Source organism: Esox lucius, chromosome 12, assembly GCF_011004845.1.
Source record: "Esox lucius isolate fEsoLuc1 chromosome 12, fEsoLuc1.pri, whole genome shotgun sequence".
Classification (NCBI taxonomy): domain Eukaryota; kingdom Metazoa; phylum Chordata; class Actinopteri; order Esociformes; family Esocidae; genus Esox; species Esox lucius.
Genome location: NC_047580.1, coordinates 25790933 through 25818736, shown reverse-complemented (window position 1 = coordinate 25818736; position 27804 = coordinate 25790933). Strand labels below are relative to the sequence as shown.

The window sequence follows — 27804 nt, the reverse complement described above, 5'->3', positions numbered from 1 at the left end:
ATTAGTAGTATTAATATTATTAGGATATTTGAACTGATTTTTGTTGCATGTGTTGCCCCAAGATGACTCTTAAGACCATGGAATGTTGCTGAGCCAGAGGTTACGACCGCGCATTAATTTCTGAGCTAATCAATTCTATGGATTGGAAAGCAGTGAGGAAGCGACCATATGGCCATAATCCGACTGAACAAAATACATGCAATCACACAAATACACACACATACACAACCACTCTGTAATATATAGATGGAGCAGAGCAAGAGTGGGAGAGACAGAGAGAGAGAGAGAAAGAGAGAGGCACTGATTTTACTTGGACAACTTGCGAACATCGCAAGTGCATGCATCCAGACCAATTGCTGAAAGAACCACGACTGAATTCTTGAAAAACGCTTGTTGAAGATAGCAAATATGATTGCCACCACTCAACAGAACGTGACAACGGATCTGGTAAATGGCTTAAACTACTCAATAGTTTAATTACCTATTTTTAGTTGCTCACACCATTGCTTTTCATTTGAACATAAAGCAGGGTATATGTTAATATTGGCTAATTAGATCTCGGGTGAGCACGTATACATCAAAGTGGTAGAGGGTTGGAAGGAAGAAAGAATTCTGAGATAAAATATTTAGGATGTGTGTGCGTGCATTTGCGCGCGTGCGGGCGCATGTGTGCTTATTGTCCGGTAGGTTAGTGTGGTAAATGCGCTGTTAACCACACCATTTCTTTGTTGTGACCAGTCTTAGTTCTTTGCCTCCATTTAAATCAAAGTGATGTGATGTTCATAATTTCTGTATTCAATCCAGTCCTCTTGTGTTGAACAATTCAGTGTGCTCTACACTGACTGCAGTGGTCGCAGTGGTAGCACCAAAAACATGACGGCAAGTCGCCTCTTCTTTGGCAAACGGAATTTATTAGATTTTCTTAGTTTTTGATTAACTAATTAAGCTCTTCTATGTATTTGAATAGCTACACATGCATTCACGTTTCGGTTATCGCAATAGACATATTCCTCTGTGTTTTGAAAAATTTGGTCTATCTGACATCCCTGTTCATTTGGTCTAATCAATAGTGAAATCGTGTCTAGAGACTAATGCCAAAGGGCATATTTTACTTTATAATCTTATTTATATAGCATGTTGATAAACACAGATCTGCAATGTGCAGATCATGACCCAGCCACACTACTCGCTGCAGGAGATAGAAAATTGTTTCATCATCTTATTCTTATTTGTTTATTTCCACTCAGGGGTTGATGTAACCTTTAAATAGGAAAGTTGACAATTATTATATGATATTTATATGTTCATATTATTATGTGTCTTCTTCGTAATGTCCACTGCATGCTCAATCAGCAATATTGTAATCCTAACCAAAACGAAAAGTTGTCTGTTTTGCATGTACTTGTAGGTTGCCAATACATAAGAATTGATTACACCCCAGGAATATCGGTGACAAAATGCGACTGTGCTCGGTTGCATCTAAATGTACAGTTGCAGTTAGCTGCAGACTTGCTAATTTTAATTAATTCCATTGCTCCTGAAATGTAAAAGAAAATATTCAAAGAAGTCCATTGCCCTGAGTGGCAACATCCTTTCCATTTCCAGTAGCCTTGCCAAGTCTTAGAATATATATCACCCATCACCTTCCCAATGACAGCAGCAATTCAGGCACAACCACATTGTCAGCTCAGAGCATCACTAAAGCATATCTGGTTGACAAATCATGTGTCAGACTGCCAGCAAATCTTTTTATAAAGCAGTGCTGTATTAGGTTGCTTTAGTATTTTTTTTATAGCATGTAACATTGTACATAAATTAAAAATGATTACATACATCACTGTCTGGCCTGTGGGAATACTTTCTTTCTCCCCTTAATTTAATGCATCCCTTAAATTGTGTAGGTTAATCAAGGAAGGTGCAAAAAATAGCTTTTATTTCTTATCTTTTTCTACAAAGGCAACGGTATCTGTGTTATGGGCCAATCCTTTTATATTATAATTACAATCAATTCATGTAGACACTGTAACTCGGTCTTGGATCTGTGTCAACATTTGATCTGTGATCTGGTGGATGAAGAAGAGAGTATGAGCTTTAAAAGGATGCATTTAACAATCCTGTTGAAGTGTGTTAGGAGCTGAAAGGATGTGTGTCTCTCTTTCATTTCTCATGTACCGATCTTCCCTCCATGCTTTACATTGGTATTGCACCCCCTTCACAGACACGCAGCCCCCTGAGGCAGACATGTCCACGCAGAGGAGTGGAATAGGTGGAGGAGGACTGGATATGTGACAGGGCAACAGCCATGCCATAGCCCTTTTGGAAAGTCATGTGGTCCTTCTTGGTGGGATGGATGAAAGGGAAAGGAGAATTGGGATTCATGGCTTACAGCAATGGAAGCTGAAGCTGAGGCAGATTTCATGTAACAGTGGCCAGTGCTGTTCCATATTTGGCATTAGTCTTTAAGCAGATTTCTCAATCTCTTCAACTCTAATCCATAGCCTATTAGCCTTTTAGTCGGGCAGAGAGGAATGAGAAATGGTATTTAGTTTTAATTCTGCTAAATAAATCAAGGTATAACGTTTTACGGCAATTCGATTTGCCAAATGTCAGTTATGATGATTGACTTAAAAAATGTGTCTAAGTATATAACAGAGAACTGGCAGTTCTGTTCAAGTCCTTGCACCTCACCCCAGTTAGTTATCTTAATAAACCAGTAAGCAACAAGGGGAGACGGCTTCATTAAGGCAATCATTTTAACAGGTGCCAAAGATGGCAATACATTCAGAGATAAGATGTTAACTGTTAATCTGAATTCGTCCCCTGAAATTACTTCGTATGGATTCCGGAAAAAAAACGAATGCAATATATATTGCTATATATAAATACTGTATGTCAATAAATATTTTCTATTTTAGATTTGTCTCTTAAAATGTAATGGTTGACTGGCTCTCTTGATCCTCAAATGTCAAAGGTCATCATGTTGCAGTAAATCTATTTTCTTTTGCTTTATGGTTAGTTGTGATTCATTGACTGTTGGGACATCTAGATGAGAGTCAGCATGTACTCAAGAATAGCTTAATTAGCAATGTGATTCTGCTCCAGATGATTTATTGAGATATTTTCATTGCCTGTTCCAAAGACAGACAGACAGACAAGGAGCTAAGGAGATCCCAGGAGTCTAATTTATGAATTGTTAAAAGCCCCGTGGAAACTCACACCAAGTAGCCCCGGAGCTTTCGGAGCAAATTGACAGACTGTATTGTTTTGTGTTTTCCCTTGATTTGTCTGTAGCCAATCAACATTTAATGACAGTGAACCTACAGTATGTGTTACATTTAAAGAGGAAGCCGTTCTCTGAATCCATTAGCTACGTTTCTGAGTGAAGAAGAGCTTGGGGTAAATCCAGTGATTCCGTAAGGATGCCTCATGTTTTATGGAGAGAGATTCTCTCCTGTGGCCTGTCTATCCATTTTATGGGCTCTTCTCTTGCTATATTTCCCCCTTGACTGGAGATTGTTCAGCTGCAGGCTCTATCGATCCTGCTCTGATTTGGTCGAGGGGAATTCCCTTGGCCTGCCTGGTCTTTCGTCCATGATGGGTGCTCTGTTACCTCTCACTGAAGCACGTCAGAACCACAAAATGTTCGCAGAAGCTCCGTGCCTCGAGGTCTCCCCAAAAGATGCAATATGCTTCATTTCACATGGCTATAACTGTCTATGTGTTGGTTTGACTGACAGCTTAATCAAATAATGGGCTCCTCTTGACTCCTCTAGGAATTGGAGTGTATTATACATTCTTTTTATTTTATTGCCATGTTCGCCTTGTCTTGGTCAGCATAATGTATGCTGGTAATATTCACATGTCAATCAAATTCCAGGAAGCACATCTCTTCCTGACAGGGCCCAATTCCTCATCTGTCCTCCTCCTGGATTCCACAGATACATAGTTGAACCATCTCCAGAACCCATTTGGACTCACCTGGCTGTGGATTACCCTCATGTCTCCTCTATCTGCGTCTCAGATTGCGTGGGGTTCTCCCCCCACCAGGTTGCATGGGGTTCTCCCTATCTAACTTACAGCTGTGCATGCCACCTTAATTGGAAGTAAAGTTTTATTTATGGGAGGGGTGGAACCAGAAGCGCCCTCCTGCTGCGGTACCTGCAGTAATTAGGGAAGGACTTTGAAATCAAAACATTGTCTGTGGTTGAGGTAGCAGAGCGCCTCTCTGTTAGGTGTGTATGTGGATGGGTGTGTGTGTGTGAATTCATTTTTTCCCCCATACTTTCCATAACACCTAGAGGGAATGATCTTGGTTGGATCCACTGCTGTGCTGAGAGAAGCAGTGGGAACCACAGAGAAAGACTGACTGGAGTAAAATCAAAGAAAGGAACCGAGTAGTGGGGAACCAAGTACAACAGTTGGTCTAGCACTGGATGAGTGCTGGTGCTTTGAGGCAGGCCAGTACCTCAAATGATTGACTGTACTGTAGTAAGAGGCAGGAGGCAGCAGGCAGCAGTGAGGGCATCTGACTAAACGGTTATATGATCGAATCCTCCAGCTGGCAAAGGGACAAATTAGTTGTACTCTCCTTGAGAAAGATAGTTAACTCTGGATAAAATGTGTATGTATAATATACAGTATGTATTTAGAAATATGGACTGGCAGGTATTCATTTTAACATGTTATCAAACCAATGCCAGGGAGATGTATTAAAGATGAGACCTTGGATGTAGTCCCATACTGGCAACCAATCAAAATATCAGAGCTGTTTCCCCAGTCTCGCCTATTTTTCAAACAACCTTTCAGTCTGATTTGGATCAGGCAGCCTGCTTGGAATAACTGCTTTGTAACTAGGCCCTAGAGGATTCAGATTGAGAAATGTAGGTGTGTTGAATATTCTCTCTTAAAACTATATCAACACTGATTACATGGGAACTCCTTGCATTCATATATTCATGACATGACCCTCTCCCAGGGTTAGTTAATCTGTTTTCTAATGCTCTTTTATGATTGTGTTTTTGGTTGAAGTGTTTTCAATACACCAGTAGGTTAAAATCATGCAAGGTTGAGGGTTGTTGACGCTTGTATATTTCATACGGGGCTGTATACTGACTGATCAGAGATACACGGGGTAACAGAGTTTTGGGAGGACGATCGGCAATCAATCAACAAGCGGTTCGCATCGCTTTTCCCACCGCCCATCAATAACAATAACCATAACAGGATTTATAAAAGGCCTTTCTACCAACTAAGGGACAATAATTGTTACTTAGTAAGAGGAATTTCAATCATCCGTCACCAAAGTGCAGCACCCACCAGGTGATGCAGAGCGACCAGTTTATGCTGGAACCCTCACCACACATCAGCTATAAGGAGGCATGTATGCTAGTTAGGAACCAGTGGTTGATTGAACACGAGGGAAAATGGCCTGGGTTAGATGGTTACCACGAGTGCCGTGGGATACTTGTGACCACAGATTGTCAGGACACATAAATGTCCCATCCGAAAGGGGGCACCCTGTGCAGGGCAATGTCCCCTTCATTACCCTGAGGGTTGGGGATATGATACTTAAACCAGAGAGAAGACTGCCCCCTATTGGTCCTTTGGTATCACCTCCAGCTGCATGATGCCCCAGGCATTAAGGTCTGGGGGAAGGTAAGGATAGGGGGACAACGCAGCGTCGTCTCTGTGTCTCCACATACATGGCCCGGGTAATGAGAGAGGCAGTGATAATGAAGGCTGAGCTTTATGGTTGCATTGTGATTGAGCTCCCACTCCAATGATCTCAGGTGGCCACACACTGTACTGTATATGAGGGATCACAGAGCAGCTCTGGAATTGTTTGCTGCTGTCTGATACTGTGACTCCCACATTTTAGCAGATCTCTAAAGAGCATCTTAGGCAAGTACATAACACATAACATTCCCACGGCAGCTGTTTTTCTTCTCCTTTGAGGGACCTGTTTCATAGATTTTTCGCCTTCTGTTCTTGAACTTTGTGTTCAGTGAATTCCCATCATTAAACCTCATCAAATGGACATACTATGCCTGTATATTTTCCTCAGAGCTGTGCTTGAAAGAGGATCATATCAGTATCAGCTATCATATCAGTCACAAGACAATAGCAAACAATACCAGGGCTGTTTTTTGCACCTCCACTATTTAGCAGGAAATTATCATAATATATTGAATAATTTAAGAGGTTGTGTTTTCCTGAGCTAACATGGTTTGCTATTTTGTATTGGTCCTGAAAATTACACTGAAAGACAACACAGCGCACCACAGTATGAAAAACCAAAACGTCAAATACCGTTACAGACCACAGCATATACTTCGTACTGCTATGGCCGATTTGTTGGCATTCTAGGTAGCTACCTCACCTCAGAAGGAAATGACACCCTCCCTCTACTGTCTTCAACCACATGGCCCATTAAAGCTGTAACAGGTGAAATGAGGCGACAGAATTGAGAAATACCGCCATCACAGAAAATAGTCTGTAATTAATTTCTCATTCCTCACAGGCAAACCTTTTTAGCTCTGCTAAAAAGAGAAATCACTGTAACTTACCCAGATGTTTGTCTTGCCACTCTGTGAGCTACTCTTATTTCCCAGAGGACCCCTTACCCTGCACTGCCGATCTGTCTGTCTGAAAGTAAAAGAAAAAACACTGTGAGGCTGTGGAAATGAAGCAGTACTAATGTCCTGTGTGTGTGGATCTTACACTCATTATGTGTGTGTGCCTGTGTGGGTTTGTGCGCGTGTTTGTGTGTGAATTCCCGTGTTTGTGTGTGTGCGTGCACGTGTTTCTCTTGGCAGGACATGCAGAGTTCGGCCGGTCCACCTCGGAACTGGAAGGGCATTGCAATCGCCATGATCGTGATTGTGGGCGTTCTATCACTGGTCATCCTCTCGATCATCATGCTCACACCTGGTAAAAAGGACAACCCAGAATGGGGAAGGGAAAATGAGCACGGGGACGGGGGGAGTGCGGGGATTTGTTTCCTGGACGCAGCCCACCAACAATGTCCAGAAGTTCCCTACAGGGCGATTTAAATTGTCTCAGCTTTGACCGGGTTGTCTTGTCAGGTTGCGGTCGGTCGGGGGTGTGCAAGCACAATTGTGGGTTTTGGCAGGGAAATGTTCTCTCTTCTTGCATTTGTGTGCCAGCCCACATTTCCGGTTAACCAAGTAGTGAGATATTAAGGTGGAATGCTCGGGTAGATGCATCAGACAACTAATCTTCAGCCGCTGTACAACTGATCAGTGAGACGAACCGTTATCACAAATGAGAAAAAGATAATAAATAAAGGCAGAGTGTGACTGAAGAGGGAGAGTGCATGGGGATGGAAGAATAGTGGAAAAAGAGAGAGTGGGGAGGGGAGAGGAGGGAGAGAAAGAGGGTGGGAGAGAAATAAAGAGTCAAATAGAGACAACGGGGGAGGAAGGGAAGAAGAGTGTGCAGGAGAGGAGGAAGAAAGAGGGAAGAGAAGGAGGGAGGAGAAGAGAGGAAAAAAGACAGAGGAAACAGGGAAGAGGGGAGAAAGCGGGGAGGAAACTGTAGGAGGAGAAGTTGGAATAGAGACAACAGTGTCAGCAAGGATAAAACAAACCTGTTCTGGCAAATACAAAATTCCCCTGCACTGAGAAGACACTCACAGACTCTAGAGCACTCACAGACAGGCTGAGCCCAAGCACCCGCTGTGGTTTTCCACTGTGTGACTAGAGGAAGCTTCAAGATCATTCCCAGGTGGAAATGGTGCACATAAGCCGTGTGTTTATACCTATATGTTTTGTCCTACTTTCCTCTCTCTTTTTCTGACACCTTCTCACTCTCTCCCATGCTGTCTCTCTCGCTCTCGAAGATGAGTCTCACCTGTTACTGCGATCCCGTCTTACCATGGAGGAACTTGAGAGCGAGCGGTATACAATTCATGACCCATGTGTGACCTGGCTGAATGGTAAGATGATGTAGGTCTAGATAACACTGAGTAGCCAGCAGCCTCTATTTCACAGATGAAAGCGTAACTGGCTCAAATCAGCATCAAAAGATATAGTGATCCAGCTTTTGTTTGATTCGAGGTATTAAAGCTTTTCATTTTCTCACTGAGTCAAATATAAGATCAAATAACCTCTAGATATGAACACTATACAACCTTTATGTCCTGGCTGAGGGGAAAGAGATTCCAGATCTACAGGGAAGCCATTGAAAACGGACCTTCATGTACTGGGGGAACCAACTAAAAGGCAACAATTTGCCTTCAACCTATGTTTACCCTTTCAGAAAATGAGGTTGCGTTCCGGTCTACAGAGGGTCACATACTGTCCTACAGCCTCCACTCCAACCTTACAGCTACCCTGTTGGACAACAGCTCTTTGGTGAGTAACAGGCCTGTAACAGGTCCGCAGGAGAGGAGACATATTCCACTATTGATCGGTTCATATGCATAGACAGCTGGACAAATTGACCATTCAATAGAGACCGAGTGGGCCTCTGGGAAGGAGGAAGGAACACAGAATGCCTATTAAAACATTCTCAACCTTTTAGAAAATAGGGATATTTTGTAACAAACAGTAATATAGTCATGCAGAAGTGATGACAGTTTTTAGTTCTTTCGGTCTATTTGGTTCCCCCGCTACGCAAGTGGAGCCTTCAACACAAGGCTTCAAAGAGATTTTTCTATCAAGGGCCTCACTTTGAACATCAGAGGCTGTCTTGGTGCGACACTGACAGACTTATATGGGTCATTGCCTAGGAGCCGTAATAAGCCTGGTTCTGTTGGTAAGATCGCGAGATGTCTCCTTTCCAAAAGCTCTCACCAGTTAGTCATCTCTGGCACTATGTAATCCAAGACTGTAGCAGTGTAGCCTACGACAGGAATTAGCATTTTGCTCGTTATGCAGCCATGCATGCTATGCCGAAGACAGCGGCTGAGTCGTCCAAAAACAGGTGGGAAAACTCCTGCTGAATAAATGGGAACCTCCCGGGAATTTGAATTAGTTTTTTTAAACAAACGATGGATCAACTTTCAAACAAAAATAAAACAAAATGTATAAACTGGGTTGTGTCCATCCCTACTACACCCCTGACCTACAGGCACTGGCTTCACAATCCACTACCGCTCATCTACAGAGGTGTGGTTCCTGAAGACCTAGTACTTGTTGTAGTACATGTTGGTGTCATGTTTATCCAGTTGTGAAATCTTATTGCGTTAACCGTATGACGATCCTGTCATGTTTTGTACAGGATTTGACCACCACAAAGTTCCACGTGTCCGCGGACAAGAGGTTTGTGCTGTTGGCCTACAACATTCGGCCGGTGAGTGATGCTAATGTTGACCAATTAACATTCTCGCGATCGTCGTACTCATTATCATACAGTGAAAGCTATTCCCCAACAACGATTACTATGTAATGTGCTCTAACTGAACACTAACTGTGGGCACGTCCCAAAGGGTGCCCTACTTTCTAAATAGTTCACCTCTTTTGATAAGTAAATAGGGTGCCTTTTGGGACTGGCTTTGTTTTACATAGCAGAATCACGTAGTGATTCTATTCTACTGAGTTACAAATTGACCATCAGAGAAAATCAATCCAGTCAAATCTGTTTCTGTTTGCGGCTAATGACGGGTCCATTTCTACAGGTCATAGTGTCTGTAGTATGACAACGGCAAGCATTCTTGGGGGGGGGGGGGGGGGGGGGGTGATTCTGCTACAGCACTGCAGCAGTCTGTTGCTCTGCATGCAATTTAGACACAGCCAATAGTCAGATCACTGGCCAGACACACTGTATTCGGAGTTGAATATTCAGACTGAATGATGATGGGGGAGGGGTGTAGTAGGATGGAGTGATGCTATATCTTAATTTGATCGTCCTCTCGGCGCAGGAATTTGCAAACTGGTGAAGTTTGCGATTTCTTCTACCTAAAGTCTTGATTTGCCCTGACAAAAATGTACGAACAACCTACAAAGGTCTGTTAATTATAATCCATGTGACATCTTTTCCTGCTGTGTGAACTTGGTTTAAATCAAGGTCCGGCATCTGCCTGGATGCTGAGAGACACTGATCAATTTGCTCTAGATGGCTGACCGTGGGGGAGGTGGAGGGGTTGGGGAGGTGTGTTGGGGAGGTGTCCTGAAGGAGACAGGGTGGGAAAGTTTGAGCTGAACATTGTAATGAAATCACCCTGCTGGTTTGGTGGGGAATGTTAATGAGGCTGATGCCAGAGCCTAACGTCTACTGCACAATTGCAGGTGGTTTGAGGCAGCCCAGGGCAAACCACACCAAAAACACATGTATTTTCCCATCTGTGCTTGCCTTGTAATAGCGTTCCCTGGTTTCCCCCTCTGACCTGGTCCTTTTGTAAAACACTGCTCGCTTAATAAATTGTTTCCAGTTTCCCCAAAGGATGGAGGGCGCAAGAGGTGGAATAAACGAGTGAAGCAGAGGGGTGCTGGAAGAATTAGGAAAAAAATAAGCCCTCAGCAAAACGTTTGCCTTATTAAAAAGCCCAGCACAGATATATTGCTGTTCCACTCTCCCTCCCTCACCTCTCAGATCTACTCTCCCAGTTTTTCTCATGATGATCAGATTAGTACTGCTGTAAACTAGGGGAACCAAAAGCATGTGTCATTCGCCACAAGTTAATATCACCTTTCGTATCGATACAGTATAGTCTGTATATTGCATTAATCAGTTCTTAAATCTATAACAGATAATTTAGTCTGATTGAACAAGGAACTGATGATCTACATCACAAATCTGAATCAGGTTTGAACTGCACGACGTGTGTTGTTTTCTCGGTTAGCAGTTTCACCACGGTATAAAAGCAGTGTGGTCCAGCCCCGTCTGTATGGACACATCTGTATGTCACTTGCTGGCTAATGTGCAAATGTATGTTCTGTAAGTGAACAGTGTGTGACTCAGGGTTAGGGTTAGGGTTAGGGTTAGGGTCAGGGTTAGGGTTAGGGTCAGGGTTAGGGTTAGGGTTAGTACATCTCGGTACATCTCGTGTTGCCTCTCTCACCGTCTCACTCTCTCCATCTATCTGTAACTCATATTTCTATATCTCTGGGTTTTCTGCTGACCGTAGCAGATTGCAGCAAGCTCTGGCTTTCATACTGGGGAGGAAGGCGGTGTGGCACTGAGGATGGATGAGATGGAGTGATAGAAAGAGGGAAAGGGAGAGAAGCATGTAGCGATAGGGGGACAAAAATGTGTGATATGCCCCATTTGCCCTTAGATCACCCCATCCAATAGAAATCAATCAGAACGCGTGTACTGTAGAAGAATTTGAGGGATGGATGCTTAAAGGAAGGTTGCAGTGTTGGGAAATGGATGAGTAGGCTGTGTGTTAAGTTAAAAGGCTTTCCCCCTGGATTCTATTTTAGCTAGCTGGAGCTGGTTAGGCTTTGGGGAGATTTGTGCCTAGTTGGCGAATATAAATTGATTTTAAGGGTGCTATATTTGGGGTGAGGTGCAGGGCATATAGGAAAAAACGAATTCATAGTTTCTGTGTAGCGAAGGGGTTCAAATGCTTCTCAAAATCCCCAATATTTGGATAAGAGTCTGCGGTCCAAGTAAGATGTGTCAGAGTATGAATGTGAGGTTTTAGGTGTGTTTGTGTGTGTGCATATCTGTGTATAAGTGCTTGTGAGAGACAGTCCTTTTATTTGACACCAAAAAGGGGACACAGATTATCGATGTGTAAATACACTGGAAGGAGTAGATGTGGAAATACAGCCAGAGGCAGTCAGATGGAAACTGCCAAGATTTTAGAAAGAAGGGAAATGCAAATGGACAGTTGGGTCTGCTCTGCAGTTAAAGAATATTGAGTGCTGGCATTAAAGACTGCTTATTGAGGCTCTACCCGAGAGAAGTGTCCTTTTGGTACTGAAAATGGGCTCTGGGAAGAGCTCTGCCATCCCTACATTGTGCGTACAGTAGCGCAACAATATGTACCAAATATCTCTGCCCATACAAGTACTGTTGTAATCTCATTACATTGCGTGGTTGCCAGGTCTCACGTGAGTACATCCTCTCTGGTCTGCTCTGCTTACAGCCTGGTTACTCCATTTGGAGGAGGGTGTGTAGTAACAGTAAGGGGGATGAGCAAAGATCTGGAGGAACACCGGGGAAGGATTTATGACTCGCATACTTGGGAGCCACATTAGAATTCCCAAGCCCTCTCCACACACACACACACACACACAGGTTGAGCACAGATGTATACTCATATACATGCTCACATACACACCCACAAGGTCGTATCTTCCTTGTTTTACTACCCTAGTGGGAATTTCTGTTCCTCACACATAAAGTAAAAGATGGAAGCATGCACACAAACACACAGTCTCATTCTTTTACTCCCATTATGAGAAATGATGAGCCTCATCTCTGTCGTCTTTGTTGACAGTTCCTCAGATGTTAATTAGCCTGGGCAGTGTCACTGGAGTGCGGGACGTGCTCTCTTTGACCTGTTTTTTCATCGTTTTAGTGCTATTTTCAAGTGTGTTGTAAACTCACTACAAAAAACCCCCACATAGGTCAGACTTGTCACATAGCATTCAAAGCATTCCATTGCACATTCATTTGGTTTATACTACAGACATCTTTCACCAGATGTCACGATCCGAGGAGGTGGCAGGACACAGGCGCAGAGCTGGTGGAACAAACGGGTACTTAATTCCAGCCGCTTGACACAAAATGAAGACCGTAACACGCCACAATGACTGAAAAAAACACACCAGGGAAGGAGGACCTTAAATGAGGACTTAACAAGGGGTGACAGCAATACACTAACAAGACTGAACATAGAAACGGGAAAACCTGTGAAAATAGAAACAGACACCTATTGCTACTGAAATATAATAAATTATATTATACAATATTATATAATAAATACATTAGTTTAATCACTGAAACACAACATTATCTACATTCTTCCAGTAGGCGTTGGGCAGGCTGACAGTACCTGAATAGTTAATTTCCCCATGCCATGATCCCAAATAATTGGCCATCTCACCCATAGACACCAACTAAACAGGTGCACTTGACTAAATCCAAAACGCTACATACGTATACCCTCCTTATATGCTCACCACCTTTTTTATTTAGTCAATTTATTTTAACCTTAAGTGCATTTTGTGAATGATGTACCTTTATGTTGTTTACCTCTAGCAGCACCTCTACACATAGTAACAGTCTGGGGACATGTGAATGTACAAAGCAAAATGAAAAATAATATATCTTCTTCTGATTACATTTTCTGAAAAAGTGGATTTTGTACTTCAATGTTAATTGAAAATATGTTAGTTTTTTTTTATTTTAATTACTGCCTTCTTGATTAAATTAACTGTTTTGAGTTTAGTACTACAAGGTGTAAACATGTACCAGATATGAAAATTGTACCAAAGCTATTAAAGAAAGAAACAGTTATTAGCTGTGAAGTCCTCCAGCGCAGCCCTTTATCCTTTTCTTCAAAGAAGCAATGTCCCGCTGATATCACAGTGAACTTTTTTGGATCACATTTTCTGTTGTGAAACACATTTTCTTTATATCCCTATTCATCTGTACAGTCCTGCTTCTGTCTCTCATTACATTTCAGTCTAGAGGACTAGCTAACAACACTGGAAAAAATCCATGCACTGTTGACACAACATTCAATCAAATCAGGGACATGGAAAGCTTTTCCTTTGGCTTCTTAAAGAGGGCACTTCAAGCCTTTGTTTTAGAAATGGAGCTGTAACAATCGATACGTATCCCTTTATAAATTAATTAGATGCTTCTTGGACCAATCACAATTGAGACAAACACATGCACGCACACACACACACACACACACAAGTTCACCATTCATTTACATATTCAGGACACATTCATTGATCTCCACATTCTGGTCCTCTGGCATGGCTGATTATTGATAAATCTGTGTTGACACTTTAGGTATTGTTCATTCTGAGGGATAGTGTATCTAATGATGATAATTACTGAGGGTGTATTTCTGTTTCTGTTTCCATCGCCCTCCTCTTCTCATGACCTCCTTTCTGTAATCTCTTCTATTCTCTGTTAGGGTTTCTCTGTCCGATGTTTGTAATGATGCAATGTGATGGAAGGAATTTCAGGGGCCTGGTCACTGACTCGTTTTAAATTATTCTCAAATTGCACGGTTAGATTGTACCATGATCTAATGGCAGAATTTAAATAATCAAAATATTATTGATTGATGGGTGGTCAGGAATGTGTCTGTGTTTGCAGCTGAGATGAAGTCCCTGTGTAACTCTGGGGCCCACTGGTCCTTCATGTCCTCCTTTCCCTGCAGGTTTTCTCTCAGTCCTTCACAGCATCCTATGCTATCTACAAAGTGGCTAATGGGTAGGTACAGTAAAACCATAAATGCTAATGCATGGGCTGCACTGGGCATGTGCATTGCCAACGCAAGTGGGCCCTGGCCTCGACTGACCGAACACCTCCAAGTGTGTCTCTTCTCATCTGAAAAAACTTTCATCTTTCATGTAAGACATCCATTAGTCACTCTGGCTGGGCAACATCCAGTCTGAGTTTGCTATCAGAGATCCCTGTCTGCTGGCCCACCAGCGAAGAAGAATTCTACTGTGTCTGTGGATGGGAACCTTGGCCCTGCTGTCAACAGTGTAAGGAGAACCAATGCCAGTTGAAGGAATTCAGAGGGACCGGCTGAGCAACAAGAAATGTAATGCCTGGGAATGTGTCGCAAGATGCCTGTTTGTTTTAGGAGGATACAAGTGTTAATCTAGTGCACTGAAAGAGATATGTTTTTCCATTGCACGAATCAACCTCAATTTGTTTGTTTTCTGCATTTGCATCGTGTCTTTTTAAAATACCTCTGAGCTACTTACGAGACAGGCATGGACAGATCTTCTCTGTGAATTATTACATTTACCACGAGCTGTAGAGAGGTCAAATGTATCCTAATGAGGCATTGTGTCTGCTTATGTGTGTCCCAGGGATCTGCTGGAACTTAACCCCCCAGTGGGGGAGAATACTGTGATACAGTATGCAGCCTGGGGACCACATGGAAACCAGTTGGTAGGCAACAGCCCTCACCCACTCATAATCACACACACACACACACTTATCCTGCATTCCAACTTAAAAAACAATCTGGTCTGGTGGGCTAGAAAGCATTTGTGACCACAACAAATCTATAATCCATCTATTTAGCTCGGTTTAATATTTGAGTTATAATGATTTGTTTCTTGGATTAATTTTGCAGTTTGTTTTTATAAATTAAATTAAAATTGGATTATGTGCTCTGAATGTTAATTGTTTTTGGTGCAATATTTGTGTTCTACTGGCAATGCAACTCTTTCAATGGCAAGTTCAGATGTGTTAGCTTCCAAATTAGCTGGCTGATATATTCCCACTTGAACCAATTGAATGTTGGATTTTGCTAGCCAACACTGCGCTCACTATCTGGCTTGCTTTGATAAAGGATTAGCACTCTCTCTCCTTCTCTCTCTCTGTTGCTGTCAGGCCTATGTGTTTGAAGGGGATATCTACTACCAGCCAGACATGAACAGCAAGCCACTTCGCCTTACATCATCAGGCAGAGAAGGGCTGGTGGTGAATGGACTGACTGACTGGGTGTATGAAGGTAATACCTCCAGTAGATGCTGCACCTTTCCTCACCTAGGCTAGGCTAGCACTAGGACGCAGAAGCCAGTTGACCGAAAACGATTTGCCGTATTAGATTTCCCATATTGAAATCTCTTCCCTAAGAACAACGGTATTGCAGAGAGTATATTCATTTCACACACTGTTTGGACTATTAGTTTGGACTAAAGCGTAATTTCACTTTCAAGTGTAACACATTTATATTTTCAATTGTTTTGACACATTACTGCAATGTTCTCTTGAAAAACATTATTTTTACAGAGGAAGTGCTTTTGAGTTATCCTGCCCACTGGTGGTCAACGGATGGTGCTCGCTTGGCATACCTCAATATCAACAACTCTGCTACACCCCAAATGGAAATACCTTACTTCCTGGGTGGTGCCTATCCGTCCAATTTCTTTTTTCCTTACCCCAAGGTGAATAACACTGATCTCATAAAATAACATGATATTCTCTAATTCTCTTCCTAACTCCAAGCCTGTCATGTAATCTAACCAACCATAATTAAAATACTCTCATCTTGTGCGTGTGTGTGTATGTGTATGTGTGTTTATCTGTGTGTGTATGTACATCTATGAACGTACAGGCTGGCTCCAACATTCCCATTGTAAGTCTGTTTGTGGTGAATCTCTATGGTCCAGCTCACACTCTAGAGATGATCCCTCCAGACTCTCTCAGGGCCAGGTACTACTTCAAAAAAATGACCTAATTGTCAATAAAGTGATTATCTGTGTTAAGACCACCAAAGACACCTTCTCTTCCTGTCTTATCCCCTTGAATGTCTCCCTAGAGACAGCTACATCTCCATGGTGACATGGATCAGCAGTACTCGGCTGGCTGTACGTTGGTTGAACCGGGCCCAGAACCAATCAGAGCTGTGTGTGTGTGAAGCCACTACTGGGGCATGCTCAGAGGTGAGTGGTCAAGTGTTCTCCTCAGTAATCCAGTGGGTCTCGATGCTCCTCTTTCTGTCATGCATTACTTAGATACTGACGAACCAGAACATTATGACCACTCACTGATCAAGTAACATTGATCATCTTCTAACAAGGGCACATGTCTAGGTCTGGGTGAATTAGATGGTAAGTGAACAATCAGGGAATTGGGCAGGAGTAAAGACCTGAGTGACTTTGACAAGGGCCACATTCCAAGTTGGAAAAATAATTCTTATTCAGGCACTTGAACAAACACTTGACACTTGAACACAGTTAATTATAACATTGACTTTGTCTGTTGAACTATTCGAATACATTTATTTATTTCATATCACTCTCTCTTTCTCTCTTAAATCTCCAGAAACACACAATGGTCATGGACTTAATGCAAAACCAACGACAGGTAGGTATTTCTTATATCATGAAGCTACTTCTTTTCTGGTTTGGTGTTTTGATCCTGCCTATCTCATTTGTTCAACAGGAGGTGCCATTATTTTCATCTGATGGTTCCTGGTTTTACTTGACGTTGCCAGCCAAGCAGGGTGCCCGAGGAGAGTTCCGGCACATTGCCAGTCTGCCTGCTCAGGTCAGTGCAACGGCATTAACATTGTATACTCGTGTCATCTTGTGATGATTTAATGCCATACTGCTTGCTAACAGGATTAGGAATGCATGAAACCGTATGTGATTTTAGAGACTTTAATAGCGTGCGATCTTAGAGACCTTAATAGCATGTGATTTTAAAGACCGTAATACTATGAGATTTCAAAAACCCTTAATAGTATGTGATTCTAGAGACCTTAATAATGTGATTTCAGAGACATTAATAGTATGTGATTTTAAAGATCCCCTAATATGTGATTTCTAGAGACCTTAATAGTGTGTAATTTCAGAGACCTTACTAGCATGTGATTTTAAAAACATTAATATTTTGTGATTTTAGATACCTTAACAGCGGTGAGCCAAAGGCATGTTGTTGCAGTGATTATTTTAGATGTTTGTGACACTGTGTGTGTCTGAATAATAAGTTTCTCTGACAACGTTCTTCTCTGCAGCACCCATTCCTGTACCTATCCGTCTTCACATCTCTGGATTGCATTCCACTGACAGTCTGTCTGTTTCTATATTCATCCCACTCTCTTTCTCTCTGCTTCTGTTTGACACAGCCTCCCATCCCTTCAGTCCCTCCCCGCTTTCTGACGTCTGGGAATTGGGATGTCACAGAGCTGTGTGCCCTGGATGAGGACAACAGAAAAATGTATGTAAGAGCCTCTACACGTGACGTTGTATAGAATAACATGTGAGAGTATCTGGATGTATAGTACTATATAGAATAACATGTGAGAGTATCTGGATGTATAGTACTATATAGAATAACATGTGAGAGTATCTGGATGTATAGTACTATTTAGAATAACATGTGAGAGTATCTGGATGTATTGTACTATATAGAATAACATGTGAGAGTATCTGGATGTATTGTACTATATAGAATAACATGTGAGAGTATCTGGATGTATAGTACTATATAGAATAACATGTGAGAGTATCTGGATGTATTGTACTATATAGAATAACATGTGAGAGTATCTGGATGTATGGTACTATATAGAATAACATGTGAGAGTATCTGGATGTATAGTACTGTATATAATAACATGTGAGAGTATCTGGATGTATAGAACTATATAGAATAACATGTGAGAGTATCTGGATGTATAGAACTGTATAGAATAACATGTGAGAGTATCTGGATGTATAGAACTGTATAGAATAACATGTGAGAGTATCTGGATGTATAGAACTGTATAGAATAACATGTGAGAGTATCTGGATGTATAGTACTGTATAGAATAACATGTGAGAGTATCTGTATGTATAGTACTATATAGAATAACGTGAGAGTATCTAAATGTATACTACTATATAGAATAACGTGAGAGTATCTGTATGTATAGTACCATATAGAATAACATGTGAGAGCCTCTGGATATATAGTACTATATAGAAAGCAAGACTTTACATCCTGTAAACTGGCGATAACAAAAACATACAATAGTTTTCTGATTCCTCATTCACTACAGTGTAATTCTGCATAATATAATGCACTCATCATCAAGTTCTGTGTGCAACAAAACTTTTAACATTCACCCATTGCTACCATTTCCATTTAACTGTTTCTGCATCTAATTTGAAACATACATTGTAAAAATCCATTGCACGCACCACACAGAACACCCTGCAAATGCATCTGCAATGCAATGCAGCCAAGCATTTGAAGCGTTCCATTGAATATAAACATGTGAATATGTACTTCTGTTGAATCCACATACAATGACACAGTAGTTATTGAGGCATGAGAGATCCTATGCCATTTAACCAACCACATCTAGTCCCACTCCACAGGGACAAGGAACAGATGTTGTTTCAAAAAAACATTGCAAGCCAAAAGAAAGGGGCATGCATCAAAAATAGCATAATTATTAGTCATTAGCATCATAATTAACAGAGTCTTTGGCTTCATTTATTCTTTGTGGAAGGCTTAACAGTTTTTAAAAAAATTGTGCCGCATTACCTTTACAATCAGTTGTCTGATTTAGCTTCTTGGACTTGGATTATACAAAGATCCCTCAGTTGTGAAAATGATATGCTTATCTACAAGTGTACCCTAGAGAAGTAGCTCAAAACCTTTAGACAGCATTTAGGATTTAGAGTCCCTCTAATCTGACTACACATACCTTGGTACTCTTCGTAGATAGAGGAATAAAACACGCAAAATTGAATGGACAAGTCCTTCATGAATATACATAGGTCTATGCTGTGTCTTCGTCATTGAGCATAATGGGACCTGGAGTTGTAACTAGATGGTTGCAGACACTCCCAATGGCTTCATGCTCAGCCTTTAATGCACATTATGCTGTATGGACATTGGAGTCAAGGTCGGATCTAAAACATTGTCCTGCAAATCAGCTATTCCCATGAAATTGTAGTATATAAAAAATGACTAACATGTCTCCATTTCTTCCAGTTTAGGAAAGTAGGAAATCAATACAATTCTGTCTTTTTATAGAGCACATTTCAGAAATGAGTGCAACACAATCAATTGACAGGAAAATAAATAAATAAAAACAATGAAAACCACTGAACAAAGTCCAATATAAATAAAAAATAAAGAAATTCAATAACAACTGAAATGTAGGCATATTAGGAAAAGAAAGCTAATAAGGTCACTTGATCGATCGTCTCCTACTGACTCCATCATGGTGACCTCTCTGTTTGCAGATACTTCCTCAGCACAGAAGAATCCAGACAGAGCAGACACCTTTACAGGTGAGGCCATAACCTGTCAAAAACTACTTAACAATGAAAGAAAAATATTTTTCTAATCAAAGTCAAAGGAATTTAAATGAATGGCAAAAAATTATGAGGTTTCAAGTGATGAGGTTTCAAGTTAAATGGTCAGAGGAGTAGATGTGAGCTAAAGGGTTATATTGTGCAGCAGCCAAAGTCGTTCCTCTCCAGTGCACTCTAGGCAAACAGCCCACCTAACACATTTATCATTGATGGGGCCAAGCCAACTCCATGGACAGGATGGGATGGTACTGTGCTAGAGAATGAGTCATTGGGATATTTTACTGGGTCCCAAATGGCACCTTATTCCCTCGGCAAAGATGGTATCTTGTTCCCTATACAGAGAATAGTGTGCCATTTGGGAAGTACATGTAAGGAATGATCCACAACCTGTGATGAATGTGAGCAGCCCCCTCCAGTCATACGCTTTATATGTTTTATATTGTTTTTTTTATTACTTTGCTTTGAGCCTCACCAGATGATTGAGTGGAAGAAGACAATGGGGGCTGGTTTAGGGTGTATTTTCTGGGAATTCTTTGTTGGTTCTTCCCTTAGAGAGATAGTTATTGAGAGGTCATTGAATGTGTTTTTATTTCAAATGTTCCCGTTATTTTCAACCTGACGATTCCTATTCTTGTTTGAGAACTATGTTCTATTAGTGTTTGAAGTGCCAACTTAAAAATTTATTTTAGCATTCACATGATTGTTTTTAGAGATCCTAGCCTGAAGGAGCCCTTTTTTTGTTAGTATTATTATTATTATTATTATTATTATTATTACTTTTTTGTCCGCATATACCCTGAGATAATTTAAGCTACAGACACACCACTTGGCCGATAGGTCTATACCGTCTGCCAAATTAATCTATTAGTCTATAGGTCCAATTGACCCCTAGGTATGACCTTGAGGTCTGTCTGAATTTCGGTCCACATGTTCCTCTTCACCTAAGGAACAAATTTGCCTCAAGAACCCACAAAGTCCACTATTTAAAAAAGTTATCTTCAACTAGATCGCTGCACCGATCTTCATGCCGCTCGGTATATAGCATCTTGGGACAAATATCTAAAGATTTGGTATAAGGATTGTTGATATCTTTAACAATATGGCTGATATGAGTCAATGAAAATTCCTCTGGGTGGTCTTCATTCAAATGCTTTTTTATTTATTAATTAACCAATCTTAGTATATGGGTTTAGGCCTATGGCAAGAAGGCCTCCACAACCTGTCAAGATGATCAGCCTGATGGTGATGCTATAATCAACAAATGCATGGGGATCAGTAGGGAATGAATGGAGGTCAATGGGGAATGAATGGGAGTCAATGGGGAATGCATGGAGGTCAAAGGAAGATGAATGGAGGTCAGTGGAGGATGAATGGGAGTCAATGGTGACTCAGTGGGAGTCAATGAGAAATGCATGGAAGTCAATGGGGAATGAATGGGGTTCTATGGGAAATTAATGGATGTCAATGAGGAATGAATGTGACTATGGAGAATGAATGGAGGTCAAAGGGTAATGAATGGAGACTCTATAGGTAATCAATAAGAGTCAGTGGGGAAAGAATTGGAGTTAATGAATGACAATGCATTAAGACTAAATGGGTGCCATGGTGGACCTGGAAGGAAAGGACCCCTCCATTTCTGCTTGCAGATATATTTTGTTTTTGTAATTTAGAACCCTTAGGGAATTGATTTGGGGCAACAAATAGTTTCAGATTCAGACCATCCTCTCTGCCAGTTTTTTCATGTGTATAAGGCTCTGCTTTCTTCCTCTCTTAGTGCGGACCTCGAAGGGATCTTCCAGCGCGAGTGTCTAACCTGCAACCTTCTAGAAGGCTGTAGCTTTTTTAAAGCAGAGTTCAGCCCGAATCAGACATATTTTATTCTTTATTGCCTAGGTAGGTGCTTTGTATACACACACATACGCACTAGCACGTTTACACACACACACACACCCTTTTAAAGCTTATCTAATATACAGTATCTCACAAAAGTGAGTACAGCCCTCACATTTTTGTAAATATATGATTCTGTTCATGTGACAACACTGAAGAAATGACACTTCGCTACAATGTAAAGTAGTAATTGTACAGCTTGTATAACAGTGTAAATTAGCTGTCCCCTTAAAATAACACAACACACAGCCATTAATGTTTAAACCGCCGGCAACAAAAGTGAGTACACCCCTAAATGAAAATGTCCAAATTGGGCCCAAATTGTCAATATTTTGTGTGGCCATCATCATTTTCCAGCACTGCCTTAACCCTCTTGGGCATGGAGTTCACCAGAGCTTCATAGGTTGCCACTGGAGTCCTCTTCCACTCCTCCATGATGACATCACAGAGCTGGTGGATGTTAGAGACCTTCCGTTTGAGGATGCCCCACTCTGATTTATAGGGTTTAGGCCTGGAGACATGCTTGGCCAGTCCAACACCTTTACTCTCAGCTTCTTTAGCAAGGCAGTGATCGTCTTGGAGGTGTGTTTGTGGTCATTATGATGTTGGAATACTGCCCTGTGGCCCAGTCTCCGAAGGGAGGGGATCATTGCTCTGCTTCAGTATGTCACAGTACATGTTGGCATTCATGGTTCCCTCAATGAACTGTAGCTCCCCAGTGCCGGCAGCCCTCATGCAGCCCCAGACCATGACACTCCCACCACCATGCTTGACTGTAGGCAAGACACACTTGTCTTTGTACTCCTCACCTGGTTGCCGCCACACACGCTTGACACCATCTGAACCAAATAAGTTTATCTTGGTCTCATTAGACCACAGGACATGGTTCCAGTAATCCATGTCCTTAGTCTGCTTGTCTTCAGCAAACTGTTTGCGGGCTTTCTTGTGAATCATCTTTAGAAGAGGCTTCCTTCTTGGACGACAGCCATTCAGACCAATTTGATGCAGTGGGCGGCGTATGGTCTGAGCACAGGCTGACCACCCACCCCTTCAACCTCTGCAGCAATGCTGGCAGCACTCATACGTCTATTTCCCAAAGACAACCTCTGGATATGATGCTGAGCATGTGCACTCAACTTCTTTGGTCGACCATGGCGAGACCTGTTCTGAGTGGAACCTGTCCTGTTAAACTGCTGTATGGTCTTGGCCACCGTGCTGCAGCTCAGTTTCAGGGTCGTGGCAATCTTCTTATAGCCTAGGCCATCTTAATGTGGAGCAACAATTATTTTTTTCAGATCCTCAGATAGTTCTTTGCCATGAGGTGAACTTCCAGTATGAGGGAGTGTGACCAGTATGAGGGAGTGTGAGAGCGATGACACCAAATTTAACACACCTGTTCCCCATTCACAGAGACCTTGTAACACTAATAAGTCACATTGGGCCCAATTTGGACATTTTCACTTAGGGGTGTACTCACTTTTGTTGCCAGCAGTTTAGACATTAATGGCTGTGTGTTGTGTTATTTTGAGGGGACAGCAAATGTAAACTGTTATACAAGCTGTACACTCATTGTAGCAAAGTGTCATTTCTTCATTGTTGTCACATGAACAGATTTACTCAAATATTTACAAAAATGTGAGGGGTGTACTCACTTTTGTAAGATACTGTATATATACAAATGTATTTATTTTCTTTCCATTTGGCCCATGTTCCCTTCAGGTCCTGGAGTCCCCAAGGTGACAGTTCACAGCACCAAGGATCCTTCTGGTGGGTCTGGGCTTTCTGATGCAGCAACCCCACATTTTAACATCACTTTCAGCAATGGCCAGTAGAGAGCAGCATGTGGAAACTACCATTCCCTGTAGACTGGAATAAAAATATAAAGTACAATATACATTTGGAGAAGTTTCAGACACCTAATAGAATTCAGTAAAAGGGTAGCTGTATGCCAGTGAAAGGAGTATGAATGTAAATATATGTATTGTTTGGTCTATTTTAGGATACATAGTACTGGAGGACAACACACTGCTCTCTGAGATCCTAGAAGAGAAGAGACTCCCAGAGACTGTCTTCAAGACCCTTGCAGCAGATAACCATGGTGGGTGTGTGAAACTGCCCTGGGCCCATACTCACTGAGCAGTCTAAAATTATAATTAACATTCACAGACACAATGTTACCTTCAGCTTCAGTCGCTTTAAGTTAAAAAGGTTTATCACAGGCCTGAAAATAACAAGCAAAAGACAGTGGGATGCTCATCAAGAAATTAATTGTTTCAATTAGTTGATAGGGTCGACAAGAGTGCGGAAGCCTCATTTATGCTTTCCTTTCAGGAGAGGAACATATTTTTTTGGGGGAGGGGGGGTTCTCTATCTCATTGTTACAATGACACACATAGGACTCAAGGGAGCTCATTTACTGGTGCTTTAGTTTGGAGCCCACAGAGGTTTTCCAGGGCAGAATACTGATGAGCTCTGCTACATGTATTTCTATATATATCAGCTGGGACCAGCTCACCTCTGTTTGTTTTCAATTAGATCTGCACCTGAAGCTGTCTCTGCCCCAGGGGTATGAGACCCACCTTCTTCCGCTTCTCATCCTTGTGTGAGTTAGAATGCATTATCAACACAGTTCATTAATTGTGTTACAACATTCTTAGGACATTGCTTTAATCCTTACAATTAGCGGCAATGGCATTCACTTCTACAGTTTCACAGCCTACACCGTAGCATTTAACAGACTTTGATTTCCCCATAATTGCCAAGCAAGCTAAACCACAGCACAGCTGATTAGCTCTCACATGCATTTTACCACTTCTGACCCTTGACCTTTGTCTTTCCAGTCGACATTTTAGTCCACATCAGCTGTTTCTCCCGTTGTCAAACAGGGATGGAGTTCCAGGCAGTCAGTCAGTGACAGAGGAGTTTGCTCTGGGATGGCCCGAGGTGCTTGCCAGCACACATGATGTGGCCTTGGCCTGGGTGGATGGAAGAAGTGGGGTGGGCCGTGGGCAAAAGACCAGCAGTGTGGATCCCCGCAAGCTAAGCACCCTAAGAGTGAAAGATCAACTAGGAGTTGTAGAGTATGTTTCCTACAGTGTCATTATCAACCACGACAGCTGACAAACCAGAATTTATCCGTAGATTACCTCTTTTATTTTGCCTCCACAGGTGGTTAATGCAACTGCCTTACATTGATGACCGACGGATTGCCCTGTATGGGAAGGTTACTATTTTGTTTGTACCATGAGAACAATGGACTGACATTCTGGACAACAATTTCCCACCATTCTAGTCAGGACCAACACTTAATGTTTCAGCAGCATGTTGGAGAATAATAATTAATAGAATCACAGTTTTATTATGCTTGAATCTTTCCATACAGGCGTTTGGTGGTTATTTATCCCTCAAGATGTTAGCTGCAACTGACCAGCTGTTCAAATGCTCAGTCACCGTGGCTCCTGTAACAGACTTCAAACTCTACAGTGAGTGAATATCATTACATGATTAATAATGTAGTGGGGTAACAGAAACACAAATCAATTTTGAAATGTGCTGTTGCGTATAGGTGCTGCCTTCTCAGAGAGATATCTGGGTCTCCCAGCGAAGGAGGAGCATACCTACCTGGTGAGGATTCTCAGATCTTGTGAAGGAAAAAAAAGGCTTTTCATGAAATATACAGTACGTCAGGTCCTTGTCTTTTTTTAATTGTCTCCCCTCAGACAGCATCTGTATTGGAAGATGTTCACAAGCTTAAAAATGAGAATTTCCTCTTACTGCACGGGACTGCGGACGGTAAGACATGGCGAAGTTTCTAAAATTTTAGATTTTAACCCAGTAAATATGCACTTCAACCAGGGACGTCAACAGCCTTCCAAAACCCTCTGGCATTGTGGAAAGTTGCTGTCTGCTGGTTGTCGATGTGCCTGTTTCATTGACACAACCCCAGCTGCGCTAATGTGTCTGTGCTGACAGGAAAAACAACACAGCCCCAGATCTGGTGATGCCACTCACTTCAACTGCTAAATCTACGAATAATAATTTGTGTTTTCTGGCTTTGGGTAATCCAGCACGCGTCCACTTCCAGCACAGCGCGGAGCTCCTGAGCCGCTTAGTGAAGGTGGAGGCCAACTACTCCCTGCAGCTGTACCCAGATGAGGGCCACATTCTGAGGGAGCGGCGCAGCATCCAGCACTCCCAACGGACCCTGGTGCACTACCTACAGACTTGTCTGAGACACAACCCCCTCTTGGCCTTCATAGAAGAGCCAAGTGAGGATGAGGAGGACGACTGATTTCTCTGACCTCTGGCACTGGATAGAGACAGAGGCCTACTCTCCTGTGCATTTCCCAAGTCAGACTATAGACACTAGTCACTTTACACAGCCACTGACTAGATACAAGAGCACAGAAGTGGGGACAAAGAATATCAGGTCACAGTCGATCCTACTCTAACACTTCAGTGCAACTTTTGGAATGTACAAGTTCTTCCCACCATCGTTTGTACCGTTGGAATTTAGTCTACAATTCTTTACACAGTGTGGATCCTTTATCAAAGAAATGACCATGGTCAGAGCAAATATTCCATCTACAATTGACAAAATAATCTAAACGTGCATGTCACAATGGCTGCATGTGAAGTAGTTTGCAATGAATTCCTCAGTTTTTTGATCCTGTCCATCTTATTTTAGGCTAATTTATTACAGCTGATATCAGCCTTTTATGCTGTTATGTAACACGTACACTTTAAATATGCCAAATAAATGAAATGTTTACAAACCTGTTCTGCCAGAGATGTATCCAAACTTCTAGACATTATAGACATAGTATTTTCCATGCTATTTGCATGATTGTTTTTAACAGATATAAAATTAAACTTCGGATATATACAGAGGCGTCGCTCGGATCACAATACATTTGGGGCTTAACCCCGCCCCACCTTGGACAGAAAGTACAGGGTTTTGAATGTACATGTACACGCTAGCGGCCTACACATCTATATTGTCATAATGCACGATCAGAATTATAGATGAATAGATCAGGGGCTATTTTTTTATTATTATTATTTTTGGTCAATTTGAGATATGGGGCTATTCATAAAAGATCCGGGGCTATAGCCCCGGACGCCCCAGCCTAACGACGCCACTGGATATTTATATATATATATATATATGTGTATATATATCTGAATGAACAAACCCAACCAAGTCATGTTAGTGTTTTATTACAATTCTATTGTATTTTTCTTGAAATAATTAGGCTATTTATGATAGTCATGTATACTTTGTTGTTCGTGTGTACACCACCTCTAAAATCTGTAAATCTCCCTCAGCCACATATAAAGCCAATCAGACCCCTGGAACACCAGTGATGCACTGCATGTAGTCCGTTTGCAAATGACTGTCCTATTAGATTTTTCTCCTTTTTTGTAAAAAAAAATAATTTACAATAAAGAATATTGTAGTCATTGTTTTACAGCAACATTGTTTAGTGAGTTTCTGACTGCTTCAGAAAGGACAATTGGAGCCTCAGCCAAAGTACCAATTTTAAAATAGTGTATTAATGTCTGCTGTCAAGCTGAATTTCCTGAATCCGTAGTTGAGTCCTAGTGCAATACACAGGCATACTCTACTCCTTTCCTTAGACCTCTACAGCCAGACCCAATACATTTGACAAGTATTAAATATGCAGTTTGGTGGAATTTTCACCACACTATTGATATCCAATTCCATCAGCTCTACAACTTGTCCAGAAACAATTGCAGACCAATAATAACTACTCCGACTTGGTTCATTTAAATTGTGTGACAAATTAAATGGAAACATGTTTTTTGAAAAAAAAACAGTATTATGGCACCATGTGTGGTAAGTGGTAAATTCAACAATTCAGATTGAGACCAGGACTGTTGCCAGGAATCCTGGGCCCCATGATAAGATATATGCCCGAGCCCCCTCAAGTGTTACACGACATTGACATTA

At 41.7% G+C, this 27804-nt stretch overlaps 1 protein-coding gene across 2 annotated transcripts; it reads left to right on the top strand.

The window, feature by feature from the left end:
- Nucleotides 1-33: 33 nt before the first annotated feature.
- On the top strand, nucleotides 34-26253 carry LOC105022299 (inactive dipeptidyl peptidase 10). Of its 2 annotated transcripts, XM_010890558.3 has the most exons (25): nucleotides 34-447; nucleotides 6816-6930; nucleotides 7862-7957; nucleotides 8281-8375; nucleotides 9244-9315; nucleotides 14318-14370; nucleotides 14982-15063; nucleotides 15511-15631; nucleotides 15913-16067; nucleotides 16238-16335; nucleotides 16442-16565; nucleotides 16948-16989; nucleotides 17068-17172; nucleotides 17753-17844; nucleotides 19869-19916; nucleotides 21715-21833; nucleotides 23550-23597; nucleotides 23830-23928; nucleotides 24366-24432; nucleotides 24716-24910; nucleotides 24999-25053; nucleotides 25213-25312; nucleotides 25396-25454; nucleotides 25550-25622; nucleotides 25898-26253. In XM_010890558.3, exons 1-25 carry the CDS (start codon nucleotides 409-411, stop codon nucleotides 26119-26121), a joined length of 2376 nt encoding a protein of 791 aa, XP_010888860.2. In that variant the 5' UTR covers nucleotides 34-408; the 3' UTR covers nucleotides 26122-26253. The 2 variants fall into 2 exon arrangements, with proteins under 2 accessions (XP_010888860.2, XP_010888861.2); XM_010890559.4 differs by lacking the exons at nucleotides 34-447; nucleotides 6816-6930; nucleotides 7862-7957; nucleotides 8281-8375; nucleotides 9244-9315 and having other exon boundaries at nucleotides 9723-14707.
- Nucleotides 26254-27804: the final 1551 nt, after the last annotated feature.